This window comes from Pararge aegeria, chromosome 2, assembly GCF_905163445.1.
Source record: "Pararge aegeria chromosome 2, ilParAegt1.1, whole genome shotgun sequence".
NCBI classification, from domain to species: Eukaryota; Metazoa; Arthropoda; class Insecta; order Lepidoptera; family Nymphalidae; genus Pararge; species Pararge aegeria.
In genome coordinates this window covers 20,420,376-20,444,578 of record NC_053181.1, presented here as the reverse complement: position 1 = coordinate 20,444,578, position 24,203 = coordinate 20,420,376, and the positions used below count along the sequence as shown (strand labels likewise).

Genomic DNA, 24,203 nt, shown 5'->3' with positions numbered 1-24,203 from the left:
TAAGGCATGCAGGTGTCTTCACGATGTTTTCATTTCCCGTTAATTGCAACCGCAAGTGATATTTTAATTACTTATATCGCTAGGGTCCATCCGAAAAATAAACTAAAAAATTACTAAAAGTGGTTGTGTCGCAGTTGAAAACTAGTTTTCTTCAAGGTATGCCGTTTGAAAACTGCCCTTAATTAAGATAAACCAGCTTAACCGATATAGAGCATGCAATTGTATGGTTCAGTAGCCAAATGTCAAAAGCGTAGCGATTTAAAACTTTTCCTGTCGATCTATTCGTAAGTTTCAGCCATTTTACTTGAAAATTTTAAGCACTGAATAAAAACTAGCGATTCCTAGCAGTTTCATCCGCGTACAATTTCTGATACGTAATTTTTTCCTGTATAAAATGAATTCTACTAATTACCGTGTTCAGATTCAAATTTAAAATTTTGTTATTCATGTAGACCTATCAAAGGCATTTATGAAGCGTTCAGAAATATACGTTTACATAATTGTAAGGGGATGGTAATAACGTTTTGCCGACTTTTGATTCCAAACGCGTCCTGGTCTCAGAAGAAACTTAGCCGGGTATTTTTTTTAACACCATCTCACATTTTGCTTCGCTCACCCGTCGCAATACTCCTTAGGAGCGCAGGGTGATGTTTAATATAACTTTTTGAAACAATTAAGCTAACAAATGGCTGCTATTCCAATGCAAAGAGAATTCAGAATTTATAGATTAAAATGACCCACTGGAAAACGATACCCGAGACCTCCCTCCCTCTCTCGCAGGACCACAGCACTCACTAGTGCGCCAGAGAAATTATTAAAAAAAGTTACTGAATAGGAGAGCCGATCGCCAATCAACTCAGATGCGTTCCGTCTCCCGACTCACAGTTTATAGCAATTTCCGGTATGAACGCCACATCCGGGTCATCGGGATTCCATTTCAAAGTCATTTGCAATTCCACAATCGTTTCCGATTGATTCGGTTTTACCTGTAGCACATCATTGGACTAACGAAAACGCCCACTTATGCATTCGCATATCTTTTGGTAGAAGTATAAAAAAAGAAAATTAAGAAAGTAAATACTAAAAAAATTTAAAAGAAAAGTCTTACGAATTAAAAAATACTGTTTCGACGAGGACAAATTGTATGGGGTTAAACTGGGGTTTGCCTTAAGGGTTGACTTTCACTTTTAATGTTCGAATTAACAAATTTTTCACAAGATTTGTGCACATTTTTGTGGCGATAAAAGTTAAATGTAACTGTGCTAATTTCAGTATTTGAGCTTTAATAATCTCTGAACAAAAACGCTGTGACCTAGAAACAGACAAAAAAACGGAAAGACAGACCGAACTATCCACTTGAACAATATAATGATACTTCGAACTATAAAAAGTTATCAGTAATGGGATGTTTTGTTTTATATAAAATGGTTTGGGGTTTTTTGGGAAGATTCGACGTGTTTCAAGAATCTTCCCAAAAATCCTTATTTTTTTGTTTTTTAGAAGTAAGAAGAAAGCAATACAATTCATAATATTTTTCATTCCATTACAAGACAGCCCTTGACTGCAATCTCTAAGTTATGAATAAACAAATATACTACGACAGTGCACACATCGCCATCTAGCCCCAAAGTAAACGTAGCTAGTGTTATGAGTACTAAGTTGTCAAAAATATTCAGAAATATGTATTGTATATAATTATATATATATATATATATATATAGAGAGAGAGAATATTGTATACAGAGACGAAAATTCTTAGTATTTCATTTAAAACCTGCACCTAAATAATAAAAATAAGCACAGATAATATACTCTCACAATTACGATTTCAAACAAAAAAATACGCAAATAATATCTTATTTGCCAGATTGTAAAGTAAACAAGGTGTAGTTTAATGTAAATTGTGCAATTTACAATCAGCCACGCAATGGCATGCAATGGTTTACATTAAATTCTACCACAATAAACAATATTTTTTGTCAAATTTATTGAATTTAGTCTAGGAATCATTATATGTATAATTAATTCAATTTTAATGTCATTATTAAAAAATTATTCGCCATTATTAAATTTTAAACCAATTATGGAAAGAAAAGCATACTGTGTGAGGGAGTGCTGTTGAACAATAATTTATCTGTGTTCTTATTGAGAAATAAATATCGTTAATTCTTTATACCGAAAACCGACTGTTAACTTAATTTTCAGAATGATTGTAGAACATCTTATACTCACTTAGAATAATATAATCTTGAACATCCTGTTATATTACCTTAGAATATAATTCACCTTCTTATTACGCTATTAACGAAATGCGTAATGAAATATTTAGCGATCCATCCCACTGTAATTAGGTTAAGAGATTGGTCATGAATTAATTACCGCTTGGTCTCCAGCCCATTTCTGTGCACTTAGTTATTCAGCGAGGAGCGATTCTGCAATCGACACTAATGGAGCTCGACGGCAATGACGTAGCTAATATATATACTGGGAATTGAGATGAATCTCTATTCTTAACTATTATCTCAACTCTATCCAGTTTTATTTCAATTATTGAATTATTCACGGTTAACAGCGGTACGGCAGCTCAGCTCATACTTCGACTTCACTTTCGGGGAGCCCAGTTCGAATCCCAGCGACATCTCTAACTTTTCTAAGTTATGTGCGTTTTATAAACAAATCATATATCACTTGCGGTGAAGGAAAACATAGTGAGGTAACCCGCGTGGCTGAGATTTCTTCATAATGTTCTCAAGGGTGTGTGGAGTCCACCAATCCGCACTGGGTCAGCGTGGTGAACTACAGCCTTACCCCTCTCATTGTGGAAGGAGACCCGTGCCCTGTAGTGGGCCGGTGATGGGTTGATATGATGATAATCACACCGTTAAGCTCGATCTTTATAGAAATTAAGGCGATTTAGAAGTAAAAGCCATTTCTTCTAACTTCTCTTAAAGTGCGATGGCTGATTTTATTGATCTCCACAAATTTTTCAAAGTATGGGACTAGCTCCAAACGTAGCTGCGACCCCCCTGCACAGATAATTTTGTTGAATTTTTTGAAGTACAGAGGACTTCTTGCGGCCCTTTCTATGGCAACCAGATTGGGAAACTTCGATCTAACGACGAATCACCCCAAAAGGCAGCTAATTTGTCAAGGGCCATTTGATCACATAAAATAAAGGCAATCAATTCCTTTGGTATCCAACCCGACCGCAGCAAATGGATCGCACATAATAAAGTACGGTAGAATATTTTAATTAATAATAATAATAATAAAATTTTATTTCAGGCATAGCCCATATAGTGTGCACTTAACAGTTTTTAAAAATAACATAAAATGAAGCACAAATTAAATTATCAATAATAATAATAATAATAAAAATAATTAAAATTAATAAAATACTAATAATTAAACACGAAACAAATATTAAAATAAATAAATATAATGTTAGTAACAATACAAAACCACTATCCTATGTTAGACAACTTAAAACCTAAACTATACCGGCCCAACAAACCAGGCTCTGGGTGTGGCCCTCCTATAGCCCGTGTGTGCACCATGAAATTAAATGAATCAATTTAGAATAACCTTGTAGCTGTAACGTACAGACTGATTAATTTCTGTATCCGTATTTTATGTACGTAGTATTAGCTTCTTAATACCATTGGTCAGGCTGCTGTAACTTTGTTTCTGTATCCAATTAATTGAAGCGATAGCCTGTAGGTAAGACTTCGGCTTTCGATTTCCGGCAATTACCTTTAACTTTTCGCAGTTGTGTGCGTTTTTAATGCAAGGAATTAAATATAATTTGCTTTAAATAAGGAAAACATCGTGAGGAAACCTGAATGCCGGTTAGTTCTCCATTATGTTCCCAAGGGCGTATGAAGTCTACCACCGCACTTGGCTAAACTAGGATCTTTGTCGTGGTGGACTACCCAGCCTAAGGCCTTCTTATTAACCTGTCAGGGGTATATCAGTTATATGAATCCCATATCCTTAATCGGTTTATACGCGACATCGTAAATATATAAAAATAAATATACTACTACAATACACACATTGGCATCTAGCCCCAAAGTAATGCTTGTGTTATGGGTACTAAGATAAGTGATGAATATTTTTATGAATATTATACATAAAGATTTTAAACCAAGATTTTCGTGCTTAATCAACATTTCTTAAATATAGTTCAACGGGTACATACCACGATAACATTTTAGATTTGTCGATATTTCGACCTAGTTACATGGATCGTGGTCAGTCCTGTCGTGACTACGATTCACGCAACTGGGTCGAAATATCAACAAATCCAAAATATTATCGTGGTATGTACCCGTTGAACTATATTCAAGAAATCATACATAAATGCTTATAATATAATATTATAAGATTATAATTTATAAACATCCAGACACTTTAAAACATTCATGTTAATCACACAAACATTTTCCAGTTGTGGGAATCGAAACCACGGTCTTGGTCGCTAAATAGCTTGGCGGCACACCTTTGTCGGATGGTTACTAGCTACGGCCAAAGCTTAGACTAGGCCATAATAAATTCAGAAATTGCCCGGCCAGAAATTGAACCGGGGACCATCCACTAAAAAAACACACAGCTCACAGTGCCCACCGCCTTACGCCAGTGGAGGTCGCCGTGCGCACCGAGGACTACTAATCTTAAAAAAGGCTTCATCTAACTGCTTTAGTAATTTATAATAAGAATCTGGGGTTTTCTTTAGCTATAGAACCCTAAAAATCGGAGTTCCATTGATGTGAACATTCCCCAGACGGTAATGGACTTGCTCTAACAAGCGGCCCATTTTCCGAGGGACAATGGGCCCTATAAAGTGGAAGGCAATCAAAACCTTTCGCAATTTATCTGCGGTCGCTCATTCAGGTGGATGTGGCAATTGTGTGCGGCTACCACCTTTTTTACTCGATTTAATGGAGACAAGAAGAATTATATTGCTGGAATCTATACTAACGGTTTCCTAAGACTTCGTTCAAATACAACTTTGTAAAAGTTTCCCATACGTAATGTCTTTCACAACTATATACAGCAAACAACCGTCGCATCGCCCGCCTGTGCTATAACTTCGTTTACTCGTCTCCGGGGCTTCTGGAAGAAGTCTCTTTAAATTTCAGCTGTTCTTGTTCATGAATTAATAAATAAATTGGGCTATGAAATCAAAAGAAATACTTTTTTTTTAATTCAAGTGGTTTTTTCCGTTCTTACTAATAAACTTCTTCTTTTTAATTATTCAATTTTTTTTAACATGTATTTTAATATTTTAATTTACAAAGTTTTATCTCCCATCTATTCTTCTCTTCTCTATTTATTCCTATTGATAACTCAACTTTGAAAACAGCTACAGGCTCTATAACTTTTTAAAATAGAGTTTTCCAGCTTAGCCCTCTAGGGGGTTAAACAGGGATAGAAATAGTGATTCCCTTAAAGTGGAAAAGTGTTTAGGTAACTGACGGTCTAACCTTTTTCAAGTTTTAACTATGAAACTTAGTAATCGGGCTGTTGATTAAAATATAAAAACACGCGTGTTGAATACTTGAAAATAGGTACTGTATAGGTACAATAAAACGCAATACTGACCCGCTAACACTAGATGGCGTTAGTTGTAGTTGCGTGAAATGTAAATCGCGCTAAAGAGATTTTTTCCCACTAGTACAAGACGGTGCCACGGCCAACCATTGTTAATCACTCCGCCATTATCAATCATTAGCGGTACCTGCCTGCAGTGCTTCAGCAAACGCTTTCCTCTCGAAGACACTTGCCGGACGCTGTAGTTGTAGTAGTGGACCTTGCTGGTGAAACCTACAGGACGTGCTTCCAGCTTTTGCTTCCACTGCGTGGGACTTTAGCCAGGGACACTGTTCTAGACTGTCAAGTAATTCTAAGTGAATTCTAAATACAACTTTGTTCTTCACAAGTGTCTTATAATTCCGCCTCGCTCCTTTTGCCCCGTCACGTAGTATTGGTTACAGTACTATTAATGGCTGAAATATGGAATTGACTTCGTCCAACTTTCAAATTACATCACGACAGTCAAGAAAATTACAAGCAGACAATTTCGGTGGCACCGTTAGCAATACTGACCTAAATGTCAATAACTCAAAAATTTGGGTTGACTCCTTTCTGTTCGCATCGTTTGTCTTTTTTTATTCCGCTACAAGTTAGCCTTTGACTGCAATCTCACTGGTAAGTTTTGATTCAGCCTAAGATGGAAGCGGGCTTACCTGTAAGTAAGTTTGGTAGTCATACCCCTAATCGGTTTCTACACGGCATCGCACAGAACACTAAATCGCTTAGCGGCACGACTTTGTCGGTAGGGCGGTAACTAGACACGGCCAAAGCCTCCCACCAGACCAGACCAGAAATTATAAATTCCCAAACTGCCCCGCTGGGACTCGAAACAGTGACCTCCTACTGAAATTCACAGCGCTCACTTTTGCCAGGGAGGTTTTCTATTGGTTATTATAGTCGACTGAATATCGCGAAGGCCTAGATTTGTCACCCGGATTTATGTGTCTACGCACACACTTGTACACTATACCATTTCCATTATTATTATTATCTATTATTGATTGATTTCAATTTTTTTTTAATTCTTAACAATGCTTAGTAAAAAAAAACACCTCCACTTGCCCAATGCCCAAGCAGCCGGCTTTCTGGTCTCCAGTGTGTGGAACCTCTTCACAATAAGCGCCGTTTCAAGGACTACTGCCTTCTGTATCCGACCCTTGATCCAACAACCAAGCGAAAGCTTCTTAAGATGTTGGTCGAAGCTTTTCACGAGAAGACCATTGACTGAAACGACGATCGGAACAATAACGGTCGACTCAACACTCCACATGGCGGTAATCTCGTGAGCAAGGTCCAAGTATTTACATACTTTTTCCTTTTCAGCTTTTACCCGATTATCATCATGTGGAATTGTAATGTCAACAGTTATTGCACGGCGCACTGATCGATCGCTCTATATAAGGTCTATTAGATGTAATATACCTGTCAGTGATCATTTAGTAAAATTTTATCATAATCATTTATTTGCAAAAAACATGTCAAATTATAGATGTTACAAAAATTTATACAGAACAATGTTTAGCCCATTTAAAGGCATGCAAATCATAACTTAAAAATAATAAATAACATTCAGAATTTGATTAATTACAATTAATTTCGTTGAAGCTATATAATAACAATTAACATTTAATTAGTTATGTTTTAGTTTATTTAGCTTTTGATAATCGTTCGATCCCAGTAGAGCAGTGCTCTGCTATTTTCAAGAACTGACGCCGGGTCGTACCTTATTACAATCAAGCCGTAGTTGTAAAATCTGTTAGGAGACCTCCTAGGTTGACCTCTATGGAAGTCGGTCAGGAGAACTATTAAACTACATCGTATCCGCCCAATAAGATTAAAGCAAGTAATTCGATGTGCAATACTCACTAAGTAGGTACTTCCACAATTGGCATAGATTTCAATAGCCTTGTGTAAGAGCGTGCGGCGACTTAAATAGATCCGGCCTTTGTTAGTCTCTAATTTGCTAATAGCTCTTGATTTTGAACCGATCGACCGATTTGGACCAAAAGCAGGCCTGTTTGATTCCCCACTTTAGACACGGAATTATACTTGCAGCCAGTGGCGTGCATAGAGAGTATGCACAGGGTATCCAGATGATATAAAATAAAGAAAATCTCCAGTACGAGTTACAAAAACTTAAGGGTAGGCTTTTTATAACTCTTACAATGCCTATCCTTACATTTTTAATAACTCGGACTGGAGATTTTATTCATTTTATATCATCGGTAGCATACCCTATATGCACGCCACTGCTTGCAGCGGTCCGACGAAGTTGTCCAATTAGTCAAGTGTCGGTTATTTACAGTGCTGCGCGTTTCTTCAATTATTATAGTAATTCTTTCTAATATTGTTTAAGATTTAACCAGAAAATATTTTTTTATAAATTTAAAATGCATATAAAAATTTTCGGAACCGACAGGATTTGAACCTGCGACACTCTGGCAATCGCGGCCTGAGCGCTTTCTTCAATTAAGCTACGGCTCTCCTACCGTCGATGCCGAAATTTATATGCATTGTAAATTTATAAAAATTGATAATTCCTCCAAGTGTGGGTAAAAACACTAATAAAAAAAAATTAAAAAAGCAATGTGTCATCTCTTGTTTCAAACGTGTCTCATTGTAATATGGACCTTTGAAAAAGTAGATCGAAACTGCAACGTTTTCTACTAGATGACGCTACAGTCGCTATAAGACTGATGTGAAAGGCATATACTAATTTCGGCATCGACGGTAGGAGAGCCGAACGAATCTACGAATTCTTTCATAGATTTTTTCTGGTGACGGGCATTGGCACCACCGAAAAAAATATTAATCTCGTGATTTATAGATATCTCATAGAATATTAGATGTTCCACGCAGATGTAGTTTCGTCCATCCGCTAGTAATACAATTAACGTTCTGTAGGTTTATGATTTAAACAATGTTATTTGTGATACCTACTGTAATTTAAATTATTTGATCGAAATAATATTTGCACACTGTCAGTGACACTGGATTTCGTAGTAATGTGTTTAGTTATTTGTTAAACTTGTGATGACCAACAAATCTGGCAACTAAATTATTGTTTGTATTAACCCTCAACCCCTCACTTAATTATATCAAATTTAATTAAATTTGCATCTTATTTTCTTATACGCAATGGCTAGGGTTTGGAACACCCTTCCGAGTTCTGTGTTTCCTAATTCTTACAACTTGGGTATCTTTAAAACCAGAGTGAATAGGCATCTTCTAGGCAAGCCCGTCTCATCTTGGGCCATATCTATACTCATCAGGTGAGATTGTGGTCAAGCGCAAGTCTAAAGTTACAAAAAAAAAAAACTTCTCTCAGGCGTGGGTATTTAAGGGCTATATTCATTCATATATCTACCATTATTTCCATATTAACTACTTGTTTTTCTTCGTTTTTAGATGTTTGGTAGGGATTTCCACACTCTACGGCTGAGAGCCGCTTGTATCGAGCTACACCCAGCCACTCGTTTTATGTCGTCTGTCCACCTTGTGGGAATCGTTCAACAATGCGCTTTCTACCAAGGAGGTATTATTCTAACACCGAGATATGTGCCTCACCAATTGATTGCCAGTTTAGTAAACGAATCGTTAGCCTATGTCCGTAAGTTAAGTTTAGTTCTTCTAGGGATTGGATCGTTTATCACATAGTTATCCGTGCATAGATCTCTCTGATTTGATATTAAGACACTAATACTAACATTTATTATTAGTACATAAGTAAAGAATAAAGGATCGAATGAACTGCCTTAATGTGGCTTGCGGGAGGAATGAACTGGTAGGTAGCAGACGTCACCTGCGCCGTGTCGTGGCAGCAGATCAGAATACAGTTGTCACCACTTCACCTCTTGCCATGGTAGTCGTACGAGGCGACTTAGTTGTGGCCAGGTGAGTATTAAGAGAGGCCTGGACTCCAGCAGTGGAGTTTTCAGGTTATTATGATGAAACGTCACTTAACGAAAAAGTAGGTACGTAAATACATACTTAACGTCCATTCTATTAAATATTAAACTTATTTTTAAAGTCAAAGAGTTTATCCTTCATCATCGTCATCAACCTAAAGCCTATTAACGTCGCGTTACCGGGCACAGACCCTCCCAGAATCCTCTCTCATAGGAAAGAGGGTTAATTCCCTATTAAGCAGCAAAGTAGTTTTTAACAGATACTTTTGTCACATGCTTGAAACTTGCATTTTATTTTTATGCTTATATAATAAAGGTTTTATTTTGTACTTAATTTCAGAAACATCATGTTATATTAAATTCCGATTCAAAGAAGAACAAAAATCTTAATACTTCTTCATATTTTTGTCCTCAACACACTTTATAAGGGGCTTGCACAACATGTCTTCAAATTTAAAAACGGGCGTGTTGTCTGGATACTCGCCAAATTTCGCCATTCGAACTTGAAGAAAGGGTCTCAAGAACTACGCTCCTGAGGGGATGCCCCGACCGCACGCAGTTTTTTAACTCCCGTTCTTATTTACAGAATATCAGTCATCTTTCAAGTGCGTTCAGCGAAAGCGGTGAAGATATCCGACATGTACCTCCTGCGGCGTATAGGCGTCATAGTGGGGGTAGCGTGCGTACTGCTCTCTATACGAACGCTGGTGGCGCCGCCGACTGTCATCGTGGGACGGACCACGGACGACCTCAAAGCGTACCTGTGCAATACTGACTGGTGGGACCACTCCTTTACCACGTGTAAGTTGAATTACGTTGTTACGGTTTTTCTGACAATTTGTACAAAGAATAGTACATAAACACACACACAAACACACACACACACAAACAAACACACGTACTAATTAATTTTAGAAAAGCGCATGTGTATTTTGGTGAGTGTGAAGATCTTCACATTGGTACGGTCGAAAATATGTCCATAAAAACAGTGGCGGACGAGTATGTGAGAAAAAATATCGAAATTCTTTTCTAGATGACAGAGATACGTTTAGAAAACTATAGACACTGTTAAACTGTAAAAGGGAACACTCTGACAAATATATTATACAATTAACTTGGCAATAAAATATTACACCAACAAAAAAAAAGCTCAGCAATATTGTAAATAATATTGGTAGCGTTATATAAAATATTAATATATTAATATTCCATATTCCGGCCAACATTTAAATCATGAATTCGAATTGTCATGACAAGTATCTTGATAAGTAAAAACGCGCGCTTGCCAAAAGTATACTTAAATTTATGGATTTATTACCGTCATTATAATATTCAGCTTGTAATAAATATAAATGTAGCCAATGGGGACTGAAAGAAAATATATGTTAAATATAAATGGAAATTGTTTATTCGGTAAGTGCGAATTATGTAGACTAGCTGTTTGCCGCGACTCTGTCTGCATGAGAAGTGCCCTTAACCGTTGCCTAAGTAAGGAAGTATATTCCTAATCACAAGGGATTGTGGGTGTTTTTCCGAGATGATAAATCTCCTTTTCGCTCGATTTTGCGATATACGACGTGTATATGAAAATAGAAAATATACTTTACAGGTATAGAGAATACTTCGCAGGCTTTAAAAACTATAAAGGAAAACCGAAACCTTTGTAGTTTTTGACTAAAACACTGCCATAGTTTTTACTGAAAGTAATCAGATTCAGTCCTAAAATCACATGCAAAATTAAAAACATGTGTCTCCTGCCTAGGTACGAGACGCGTAGCGTAGGTACTATGCGCGTGTCATTCTTCAACAGGGTTATTACAAGTAAATACTTGAATGTTTTGAATTCGGTTGGTAGGAAAAAAAATCGGCTTCTTTTTATTCAATATTTATACAGGGTGATTCCAAATGAAATATACTTATACATTCTTCAATATTACTTCTTCAATATTCTTCTTCTTATTTTTAAGGCTTTATACCTCAATAAATGCACACAGGGGGACACCTTGTAGGACGTGTTCTTTACATGACATGTATAAGCGATGGGTTTCCACTAAAAATCAGGTGGGCCATATGTTTTTGCCACTACATTATCTATGTATATAAAAGGAAGTTGTGTTAGTTACACCATTTATAACTCAAGAACGGCTAGACCAATTTTATCATATTTGTTTTTTTTTTTATTTCTCTTGGTCCGGAATAGGATAATAAATATTAAAATATAACATTCATAATAAAAAAAAGATCCGCGGTAAGAAGTTCACCGGGACAGCTAGTTACTAATAAAAAAAAACTTCTGCAATTCTGCAGATTATGAATAAAATATGATATAAAATTTAAACCCTAATTGGCTTTAAAGAGAAAAAATATATATATTTGGTTAGGTATACATACAAATGTACGTTTTTTTTTATAACTATTAATTTAGAATTTGTGCGTGTTGGTTTGCTCTACGTAATTTCAAAATACATTCTCGTGTTTTAGACGCACGTTGTTTGTACGTGCTATTGCTAAACAAAGTAAACTCGCTTCTTGCGCAGAGCAACGCTGTAGAACTAAATTATACTGAAAATTAAGGAGCATATTAAATAACAACTTCGGCGAGCATAAAAATAACATTTGAATAAGCAACAGGTAAAATATCTCGGCACCCTTATTTATATTTAAGCTCCTGAATATATAATGTTTCCCCGAGCTGTTGACTTAGAAAATTATGAGGCTATGATTTTTGTTAAAGTAAACTTCAATTCATTTGAAAACTGTAGCAGTCAAAGACGTATGCAAAAACTACGATACAGCAAAGAGGTTTTTTCTCAAAGAGCTTTTTCTGCACTAGTCCACTTTTATGTAATAATTTCATCAACATCATCATATCAACCGATAGATGTCCACTGCTGGACAAAGGACTTTTGTAGGGAGTTCCAAATTCCAGGGTTTTGTGCTTGAATCCAACGACCTGCGACGCGCCTAATGTCGTCCGTCCACCTCGTCGGGACCGACGCTGCGTTTACCAGTGCGGGGCTGCCATTCCAGCAGCTTAAGACTGCAACGTGGGATGGACGTTGCGTTCTTCAAACTATGTGCCCCGCCCATTGCCACTTCAGCATCGCGACTCGTTGAGCTATGTCGGTAACTCTGGTTCTTCTACGGATCTCCACATTTCTGATATCACGCAGAGATTCTCCGAGCATAGCTCTCTCCATCGCCCGCTGAGTGACTGAGCCTTCTTATGAGCATAGGTCATCACTGGCAATACGGACTGTTCGAAGACTTTGGTCTTCAGGCACTGAGGAATTTTTGACGAAAAGATGTCACGAACCTTCCCGAACGCTGCCCATCCGAGTTGGATTCGGCGTTTCACCTCCTTCTCAAAATTGGACCTACAAAACTGGATCGTAAGTCCTAGGTATACGTATTCGTCGTTTTTTCGAGTGCAGTACTCTCAACGATTACTGTTTAGTAATCACTTGCCTAAGCATATAATTGCGACGCGCGAACTTCCTTCGTTTAAGTGGAAACTGAAGAAAATCTAAGGTGTGGTTTTTAAGATGATACAATATGATTTGCATTCTGCTAATCGGATTTTGGTGAAAAGCTCACCATTTATTCTAACCCAAATTCGCAAGATATAAATAAATAAATTAGTTAATAGTAAAATGTAGAATAGGACACTAATTTATTAAGATTCTTGTTGTCTCTTTTCATTGTTTATAAATATGTCTTTCGTAAATAACAGATACGAAGCAATGACTTTCCCAGAGCTTATGCTTGCCGTCCGCGGAGAACGAGTTCGATTCCCGGCATGTACCTTTTTTTTATATAGAAATAAATGACGGACCAAGCTAATGGTCCACCTGATGGTAATTGGAAAACCGTTGCCTATAAACCAGAGCAACACTTGCATGCAACGAGCACGTCCTGCAACATGCCGCCCTGTTTGGCTGTGGCCATCAATTTAATCAGCCGCATGTGACTGTAATTAAACCGGCAACCACGCCCTTTAGACCGCAACACAGCATTGCAATAATGCTGCTTAGCGGCAGAAATAAGCAAGGTGATAGTACTTCCCGGACAAGCTCTGTCACAAAAATCTGCACTACTACCTCGAACTTTTCGGAGTGATATGCCGATGGAATATCGGAGTCATACATTTATACTTTTCATACATCCAGTTTTTTTAAATCATAAGAGACAATGACATTGACGGCCGATTGGCGCAGTGGGCAACGACCCTGCTTTCTGCTGAGTCAAAGGCCGTGGGTTCGATTCCCACTACTGGAAAATTTTCGTATGGTGAACATGAACGTTTTTCAGTGTCTGGGTGGTTATATGTATATTATTAGTATTTATGTATATTAATCACGAAAAATATTCATCACTCATATTAGTACCCATAACACAAGCTACGCTTACTTTGGGGCTAGTTGGCGATGTGTGTATTGTCGTAGTATATTTATTTATTTATTTATTTATTTAATGTAGTTTGAAAATTAATATATGTATATATGCACCATCTACCTATTTTCTGTTTTCTTCGCCATTAGTTGCCTGGAAGTAATCGCTATGAAGCGATAAGGCCGCCAAATTGTATATGTTGTTTTGTTATACTTTTTTCTCTATTTATTTATTTTCTTATCTATTTTCCTTTTTATAAAGCATAAGAGACAATGTAGTTTAAAAATTACTAAAAGTTGCTAATTATTGACGGCCGACTGGCGCAGTTTGCAGCGACCCTGCTTTCTGAGTCCAAGGCCGTGGGTTCGATTCCCACTACTGGAAAATGTTTGTGTGACGAGCATGTATTTTTTCAGTGTCTGTATGTTTATGTCTGGGTGTATATTCTAAGTATTTATGTATATTATTCATAAAAATATTCATCAGTCATCTTAGTATCCATAACACAAGCTACGCCTACTTTGGGTCAAGATGGCGATGTGTGTATTGTCGTAGTATATTTATTATTATTCTTTATTTATTATTATAATTATTACTATTCATCGTCATCATCATATCAAACCAAAACCAGCCCTCTACAGGGCAGGAGTCTCCTCCCAAAATGAGGAGGGGTTAAGGCCGTGGTCCACCACACTAGCCCAGTGCGTATCGGTGGGCCAGTGGCGTGCATAAATGGTATGCACAGGGTATGCAGATGATATAAAATGAAGAAAATCTCATGTTAGAGTTGATAATGATAAAACTTAAGCGTAGACATTGTGAGAGTTATAAAAGCCTACTTTTAAGTATTTAAAACTCGTACTGGTGATTTTCTTCATTTTATATCATCTGCGTACCCTGTGCATACCCTCTATGCACGCCACTGCGGTGGGCTATTGCTAATGTAATGTTAACATTCGAGTGTTCAGAGTCTCGTTCGCGGTGACAAGGTGACGCGTACACACGCTTCAAATGTCTTGTTACTAAGATTCCTATGTTCGTAAAACGTGTGTTTTGTTACAGTGGAGGTGATCTTCCTAATGTGGGGTATCCGCCTGTGCATCATGGTACGGAAGGCGCCCTCGGAGTTCAACGAGAGCCGGTTCATATCAATGGCTATATACAACGAGTTCCTACTGTCTGTCTTCCTCAATATTTCCATGTAAGTTTATTTCCTATATTCATAAATCTGTGATGTTTCATCAAACAGCTTCCAAATGATTAAGGTAATAGCCAAGATGGTGAATTTAAAAATGGTTTTTTTAACACGCTTATATTACCTTGGTGTCTATGTAATATAATATACTAGCGTACTCAGCGTAATTAAGATCTGATAAATATTGTCGGAGATGAAGGACGTAACACTTCACAGATAACAGCAAGTCGCGAGGCATATGGGACAACGATCGAGTGCATGCGTATCATCCTACTAAATACTAATATTATAAAAGCGAAAGAAATAAAGTAATTTAAATATTAATTTTCATTATATACCTGCAAATTCAGTTTTAAAATATTAAAATTGAACCTATCGCGTAGAAGTTGCGACGGGTATAGAATAACACGTACGGCCGCGAATAACATAGTTTGGAAATAAAACAGGTCCACAGGTAGCGCTGCAATTAGTTTCTAGGTTTTTTCTAGGTGCAGATGAAGTCGCGCGGGTCAGCTAGTAGTAAATAAAAGCTGTATTTGACAATCTGACAGTTCAAAAATAGGAGTGCTCCGATCGTCACTAAACGTTACAGGATTACTCGCCAAGTCAATCTGGAGATTCCCTGAAAGTTTCATTGAAATCGGTCCAGCCGTTTCGGAGCCTATACGGAACATACCCACATCGCTCTCTTTTATATATTTAGATAGATAGATAGATGTAACGGTAGCTTCGAACGTGATTTTAACCCTTTGGCAACCCGTCTAATTAATATCAGACTTTAGACTTTATCAAGGACCCATAAAAACACAATCATTTGATAGTTTGTCCAAATCCGATAGCCGGTGTTATGATTATAATTGTTCTGTAGCTCTAGCAGCCAGTGGCGCACTCCATACATGCACAAAAGCACTGCATACCCTAACATAGATATTGTAACTCGAATAGGAGGAGAATTTGTGCCGTTTTATGCAATTTTCCTACTGTATGCATATCCTGGTAAGAAACCCAGTGCACGCCACTGCTAGCAGCCCAAAGCTAAATTGACAGCCTACACTGATCAAACCGAAGAAGAAGCTGTGATAGCGCAATGGATAGAGAATCGAAGCCCATCACGCACCTCTCACTTTTCAAAGTCAAAGTCAAATATTTCTTTATTCAAATAGGCACATAGATGGCACTTTTGATGCGTTATTATATACAAAATGTGTACATAGCAGTGAGTAGTGATGGCGATAACTACAATCGTAAACTTAAAACCAAAGCTACGAGGGTTCCAATCGCGCCCTGGTCTAAGAAGAAGCCCACAACAAACTTAGCCGGGTGTTCTTTTTGTTATCACCATCTCACATTGTCATTAGAAAATATTTAAGAAGCAACCTGGTTAGAGCAATTGTTTACACCCAAGCTTTTTTATCGTTTACGTAATCCTTTATACTATAATAGGACTTTTCTATAAGCTTTCGCTTAATACAAACTTTGAACTTTTTTAGTGACATCCCCAAGATATCAACCGGTAATTTATTGTAAAATTGTATACAATTTCCTTTAAATGAATTGCTTATTTTGTGTAGTCTAGTGTACTGCACTGCAAGTTTATTTTTGCTTCTAACGTTCAAATTATTGCAGTCACATTTTCCTTTAAATTTTGATATATTTTTGTGAACATACATTAAATTTTCAAATATGTATTGGCTATAGAGTGTCATTATTTTAACATCTTTAAATTTATCTTTCAACGACTCTCTCGGACCCATTTTTTAGATCGCACGAACAGCCTTCTTCTGCAGCACGAAAATAGTGCCAATATCAGCAGCATTACCCCATAGTAAAATTCCATATGCCATAATGCTGTGAAAGTAACTAAAATAGACCAGCCTAGCTTTTCTAAGTTGCGTGCGTTTTTAGTAATTAAAATATGACTTGCCTCAACGGTGAAGGAAAACATCGAGATGTAACCTGCAAGCTTGCGAGTTCTCCATAATGCTCTCAAAGGCGGGTGAAGTCCACCACTGGGCCAGCGTGGTGGACTACGGCCTTAACCCCTTCTCACCCCCTGTGTGAAGGATATACTTGATGGTGATGATCTTAAGCGGCTCAAAGGGGTTATTAGACTTAAACTTAGATAAACATAGCCTCTAGCAGTCCATAGCTAAATTGACATCTATCTATCTGTCAAGTTAATGACAACTGTCTCGGTTTGTTAAATATGGAGAAAGCATACTAGAATTGTATGTAGTTTATTTGGATTTAGTATCTTAGACCATCAGCAGTAAAAATGCATTTAGTTAATCCAGTACAAAATATTAATGAGGTTGCAGTGAACCGAGAGTCCAAGTTGGACCGGCATTGAAACGGGTTTTGAATCGATAAATGACCGAAAGCCTATATAAGCGAACACACACTTTTTGGCAATTGAAACGAAATCAGTTACTCAGTAACCGTTCCTACCGAATTGCCAGTCTATTTGTTGGAATAGTCTGCATGTTATTTTCGTTAATTAATTAATTATTTTGAATTGGACTCGTACAAAATTAAATTAAATGAAAACATCGGGCCGTAAATTGAGCCTCAAAAGCAAATTGGTAATTAAAGCTGCCTTAATTAATAGTGAGTGGTAACAGGCCTTCATATATTATTTTTAAAGTGCCATAATGTTCGTGTTATTAAGTTTTACGAGTCGGAGCTTAAATTGCGGAGTATAGAAGTGAAAAGTTGGCGGACTGCTTTTGATGCTTTTAAACGCTGAGACCAATTTGTTGGCGAAGTTATTACTCAATGGTAATCCGCTGCGATTCCCTAGAGCAACTGTTTGCCACTCTAGAAGGCAAAACTAATCTAATCAAACCTAGCTTTAAAGTTCACAATATGATTGGGCAAAGGTCTGTCAGTGAACTTTATATCGAAACATGGCTAATTTTTCTTTCGACGGCCGATTGGCGCAGTTTGCAGCGACCCTGCTTTCTAAAGCCAAGGTCGTGGGTTCGATTCCCACTACTGGAAAATGTTTGTGTGATGAGCATGAATGTTTTTCAGTGTCTGGGTGTTTTTATGTATTTGTGTATTTTAATGATGAATATTTTTTATTACATAAAAATATTCATCAGGCAACTTAGTACCCATCACACCAGCTACGCTTATTTGGGGCTAAATGGCAATGTGAGTATTGTCGTAGTATATTTATTTATTTTTTATCTTTTACTACAAGTTAGCCCTTGACTGAAATCTCACCTGTTGCTAAGCGAAGCAATCTAAGATTTTAGCGGGCTAACCTGTTAGGGAGTATGGGAGTCGTAGCCCTAATTGGCTCCTACGCGACATCGCACAGGAACACTAAATCGCTTAGCGGCACGTCTTTGTCCGTGGGGGTCCGGTAGCCTCCCGCAAGACTAGAAATTATAAATTCCCAAACGATCGAATCAAACCCGGCTAGAAGGAAAATGGATGAAAGTTTTAATGTATACGACTACAGGCCGAGCTTTCTGGTATTTTTATTTAACACTGTCTAAAATGTGACCGTAGTATGAAAACAATGCCTAATATATACATAAAATAAATAAATAAATACATTTATTTTTACGAATATCGTTAACAAAACCCATTTGGGTTGTGTGTATAATATTTCCTTTGGTGCTCGAAAGTGTTATGAAAAGTTAAATAATAATTAAATAAAAAATTAATAAATAAACCAAGACAATACACACATCGCCATCATAGCCATCATAGCCCCAAAGTAAGCGTAGCTTGTGTTCTAAGATGACTGATGAATATTTTCGTGAATAATGAACATAAACACTTGTAAAATAAAGATAAACAACCAGACTCTGAAAAACATTCACGTTCATCACAACAAAATTTTCCAGTTGTGGGAATCGAGGCCGTGGGCCTTGGACTCAGAAGGCAGAGTCACTGTCCACTGCGCCAATCGGCCCTCAATTATCCCACTTCTGAACGGAACGTGCCTGCAGGTACTTTAGCGCTCGTTCATTCAGCACCCGTATTTAACCCAAACACAACACATATAAGATGTGTCAAGGAAGTTATTATATAAATCTGTGCAGTCAAACTTTATGATTTACTTAACTGCCGCAACAGCATCGCGGTGGGTAACAGATGCTTACTTTCAGCTTAAGCTTCAAGTTATGAACTTCAAGCTTATTGCATTGTTACTGCAGCTGCTTTGTCTAAAACACTTTAGATAAGCTGTACTGAGATTGAAAAGTATGGCATGGGTTTAATGGACAAGACGAAGACGCAGACGAGGTTAATATAGAGGTTAATATGGTTCAAATTCAAATTCAAAATTCAAAATTTCTTTATTCATGTAGGCCTATCACAGGCACTTCTGAAGCGTTCATACATATTTGTTTACATAATTGTAACGGGATGGTGATAACTTCGTTCGCAAACTTAAATCTAAAGCTACGAGGGTTCCAAACGCGCCTTGGTCTAAGAAGAGCCCACAACAAACTTAGCCGGGTAAATTTATTTTTTCATTATCACCATCTTCCAGTAAATTTAAATTAAGCTATGAAGCTAGAGCAATTCACGCCCAAGCTTTTTTATCGTTTAAATAATCCTTAATATTATAGTAGGATTTTTCTGTAAGCTTACGTTTTATATAAACTTTGAACTTATTGAGAGACATCTCAAAGATTTCATTTGGTAATTTGTTATAAAATAATATACAATTGCCCTTGAATGAATTTGCAATTTTGTGTAGCCTAGTAAACTGCACAACGAGTTTATTTTTGCTTCTAATATTTATATTGTTACAGTGCATTTTCTTTTTAAATTTTGATATATTTTTATGGACATAAATTAAATTTTCATATATGTACTGACTATGCACCGTCATTATTTTAACTTCTTTTAATTTATCCCTTAATGACTCTCTTGGGCCCATTTTATATATCGCACGAACAGCCCTTTTCTGCAGGACGAAAATAGAATCTATATCAGCAGCATAAAACAAGGTCTTAAGACTATTCAATTAATATAATATATGTGCGTCTAGGTACCAAGTAGGTTTTTAGTGGTAAATAATGGATAATCTTACACTTAATGATGTAGATTATATCTTTCGTGGTTAACCTGGTTACCGAATTTTCACTTTTCCGACCTGGCGGGCTTCGATAAATAAAATAATAATAAATAAAAATAAATATACTACGACAATACACACATCGCCATCTAGCCCTAAAGTAAGCGTAGCTTGTGTTATGGGTACTAATCTGCCTGATGAATATTTTTATGAATAATATACATAAATACTTAGAAAAACATATAAACACCAAGACACTGAAAACATTCATGCTCATCACACAAACATTTTCCAGTAGTGGGAAACAAAACCCACTGCATTGGGCTCAGAAAGCAGGGTCGCTGCAAACTGCGCCAATCGGCCGTCAATTCGATCGTGGCTAGTAATAATAATAATAGGTTTACTTCAATTTTACACAGTAAATTAAAAATAATAGAAAATAAGTAGAACATAAGGTAATGTGTATCATGAAACCCAGTGAATTAAAAATAATAGAAAATAAGGAGAACATAAGGTAATGTGTATCATGAAACCCAAATTCGATAATACTGCTATAGTACAAGACTGAGCCGCAGTTAATATCGCCCGTCACTGGAACGAGAACCATGCACTTAAATTAAATCTAGAGAGATGAATAAATAATAATAATAATAATAAACAACATCTTAAGAAGCTTTCGCTTGGTTGTTAGATCAAGGGTCGGATACAGAAGGCAGTAGTCCTGGAAACGGCGCGTATTGTGAGGAGGTTCCTCACTCTTGAGCCCTGACCGCCGGTTGCTTGGACATTCAAAAGCCCCGCAAGCGGAGGGTGGTTTTTTTTTCTTATAAATTTTTAATAGTGTTTTTTGTTTTTGTAAGCATTGTTAAGAATTAAAAAAAAATGAAAATTAATAAATTATAGAGATAATAATAAAAACGTTTAATTCAGATAAAAATCCACAGCTACAACATAAACAATTATCAAGTATTAGTATTATTTACAATATTATAAATTAAAATTGACCAAACATATAAATAATAAATAATTAGAATCTCCTAACTAAGATAAGTACCCTCTTGAGCACTTGGTTTACATTTACATTTACTTTCTGTACCGTTAACATTATTATATATTGTATTAGTACTATTTATTTTACCATATAGTATTTTATTTTATTTTTTATATGTACTGTTTTTTTAATTATTAATAAGTATGTATATTCTTAGAGTTTTGCGCAACGCTATGATGATTCATATGTGAGCCAATTCCTCATAATGGTTGCCTGGACGAAATCACTATAAGTGATAAGGCCGCCTTTGTTACACAAGTTTAATTGACTTGTACCTTTGTTGTTTTTGTCTCTTTTATTTATTTTTTTCTTGTGTGCAATAAAGTATTTTTTGTTTTTTTTTTATTTGATTTGGTGTGTTAGTGTGTACCAAACCAGTGCTCCATAAAGGGATTTTCCCATTTATTGGTTAATATTTTCAAAATATTATAATATTATAAAAAGAAAACCTAAAAACCTTTTGGGTTAAATTCAATTCAATGCATTGAAATACCATGTATATATTGTTTTCTTACATTTACATAAATACAAATTTAAATTTTAAAATAATTTATCGTACTTAAAAGGTTACATATGGGTGTGCGCGCGCGCGTCTTTTTATGTGGGTGTGGGTGAGGGTGAGGGTGAGGGTGTGACTGTATGTATTATTAAATAGGGTTTTCAGTCTCATCATAGGTTAAGAATTCGTTATTTTTTTATAAAGCATTGAACTTTGAAGTACGAATGAAAACCAGCTAAAGCGGTTCTGCGTGGTTCAACTCGACAAATCCTATCAAACCTACGCTTATTTTTAACAAACTCTGAATCGTAGGTAGTATTGGCGTGCTTACGAAGAGTAATTAACAGCACGTATAGTTTGCGGAACGTAGGAACCCTGCCCTGCTTATATAATTCAGCTACTGGATACCAAGACGATGATGATTTAAGTACTTTATTTCTTCTAAATTAACAGTTATCTTCTTTCACAGGTTATTCCTACAGTCGCCCGCTAATCCGGACCTTCTGTACATTATATTCTTCTGCCACACGCAACTCACTGTCACGCTTCTCTTGTGTTTTATTTTTGGTAGCCGGGTAAGCATACTTTTCACAGTAACCATGGTTTGTAATTAATAACGTACAAATTATATTTCAGGAACTTAATAATCTATTTCTAAAACTTCAATAACATCAGCCTTGTAAATGAACCAATGAATGCTTGAACCTACTTCGCTGTTATTGGAGATAATTTTATTATATCTCGTAAGACATTTGGTTGAATTAACTAAGAAGACCTATCTGCGAGTTTTCTATTCTTCTTTTTATGAAGTGAATATTATATATAGTAATTTATCGACACTAATCATTATTACCTATCCTTAGGTATCACACTTAATGATGACTGGTTTATCCCCAGGCTTACATGGTGTTCAAAGGTCAAGGGAAGGACGAGAGGGAAAAAACCAAGTTCAGATCCCGACCAGCGGACTCTACCTATACTATGACAACGAACCGTAGCGCCCACTTTTGTGACAACATGACAGAAAGAGATTTAGAGGTAAACTATTTTTGGCATTTCCCTAAGTACCTAAACATCGAAGCAATTAATATGTATGTTTCTAGTGACATGTTTCTCAACCTGGTCGCTAACAATTTGCTTGATAGAAAAGCTCGGACAGTGAGAGTCATGCTCACTCTGATTATAACTCTCTCTGACTTTAAAGCTTACGTGATCAAGTCATACAAAGATTAGGAGAACAGAGTGTTTGTTTTCCTTAGTCATAGAAAATATGATTCTAATATTTGACTCAGCACATGTCTGTGGATTTCATTTTACGTTATTATTATTATTTTAAAACTCACAAACCGTGCAGTTTATGAAAAAAATTAAATGCATTTTAACATTATTAAATTTTTATGACCTTCTAACTTAACATTGAAATGTTTTCTAAAGGAGGAGTTCAAAAAAATATGTAACCAGCTGGAGAAGCTCAGAGAGAGATGTGGACCTGGTGCTCATCTTTCAAAAATAATAAGTGCGATGAAAGACGCAGCAACTCTTCATGAACGAAGTCAAGGCACCACGGATTCCGCTCCACTCAAACTAAATACTGTATTTAGTGCCGTAGCAGGAAAACTTATGTGCACTGTTACACCGGGAGAAGAATCGAGTAGTAGTGGAAGAGATCTGCCTTTCGAAGCCCCACCAGCATACAAACAAAGAAACTTCACTCTAGCAAAAAGCACAGAAAACAGCAATGCAGAGCAAAGCCAAACAGACGTTACAACGGACTCTCCCAAGAAAAGAACAGATTTAAATGAAGATATAGATTCAAAAGAAGATAAACAAAATGGTGTTTTCAAAATCTCAGGTGAGGCTGCAGGCTGCAGTGACATACGTCCACCTGAAGTTGCCATTAAAAATGGTATAGGCAAAAGTGATAGGAGTGAAGTGAGGTCCAGTCCAAGTAGTACAGAAACTGTTAAAGGTGTTAGGTCAGGTCATGCGAGAACTCATGCTATCGTCATTAATCTAGACGACAAAAGTCGGTTTACTGAGGAGGTGACCGTTTAATACTCTGTAAATGAAGACTGTACTTACATTCCTCTGCAATTATAAACAATTTTTAGATGATTTTCTCTAAAATTTCTATCACTACATTTGCTTAATATTAGAAATCTAGCCGATTGGTGAACTTTAAATAAATTTGTTCAGCATTTTATAACGTATTTTATGAAAACTAAAATTAAGTACACCGGAAGATTATTTTTATTAAAGCTACATTTAAAAGTTATTCCTCAAGTTTTTTAGTAGCACTATTATATAGTTGAAAACTTGGGAAGTTTAAAGCAAATAAATGTGCATTTGAGACAGGTTTACTGCGCAACTTTTTCCAGTTTATCCTCTATTATGTTTTTCTAAGAATTTATGAAGATATAAATCGTTGGACGCGTCTAACAAACTCATTTGACATCCAGAAGTGATGACCTGATATATATTTGACAAATATACGATCTAGTAGAGATCTAAGGGAAACGAAT

The 24,203-nt window shown here is 36.4% G+C and overlaps 1 protein-coding gene across 1 annotated transcript in view; it reads left to right on the top strand.

Annotated features, from left to right (window-relative positions):
• Positions 1-23,736, top strand: part of LOC120630899 (probable G-protein coupled receptor 158) — a 214,742-nt gene extending 191,006 nt beyond the window's left edge. The window contains exons 8-12 of the mRNA XM_039900241.1: positions 10,090-10,304; positions 14,958-15,096; positions 22,151-22,256; positions 22,579-22,719; positions 23,116-23,736. Coding sequence (XP_039756175.1) covers positions 10,090-10,304; positions 14,958-15,096; positions 22,151-22,256; positions 22,579-22,719; positions 23,116-23,736 — 1,222 coding nt within the window. The remainder of the gene's footprint in view (positions 1-10,089; positions 10,305-14,957; positions 15,097-22,150; positions 22,257-22,578; positions 22,720-23,115) is intronic.
• Positions 23,737-24,203: the final 467 nt, after the last annotated feature.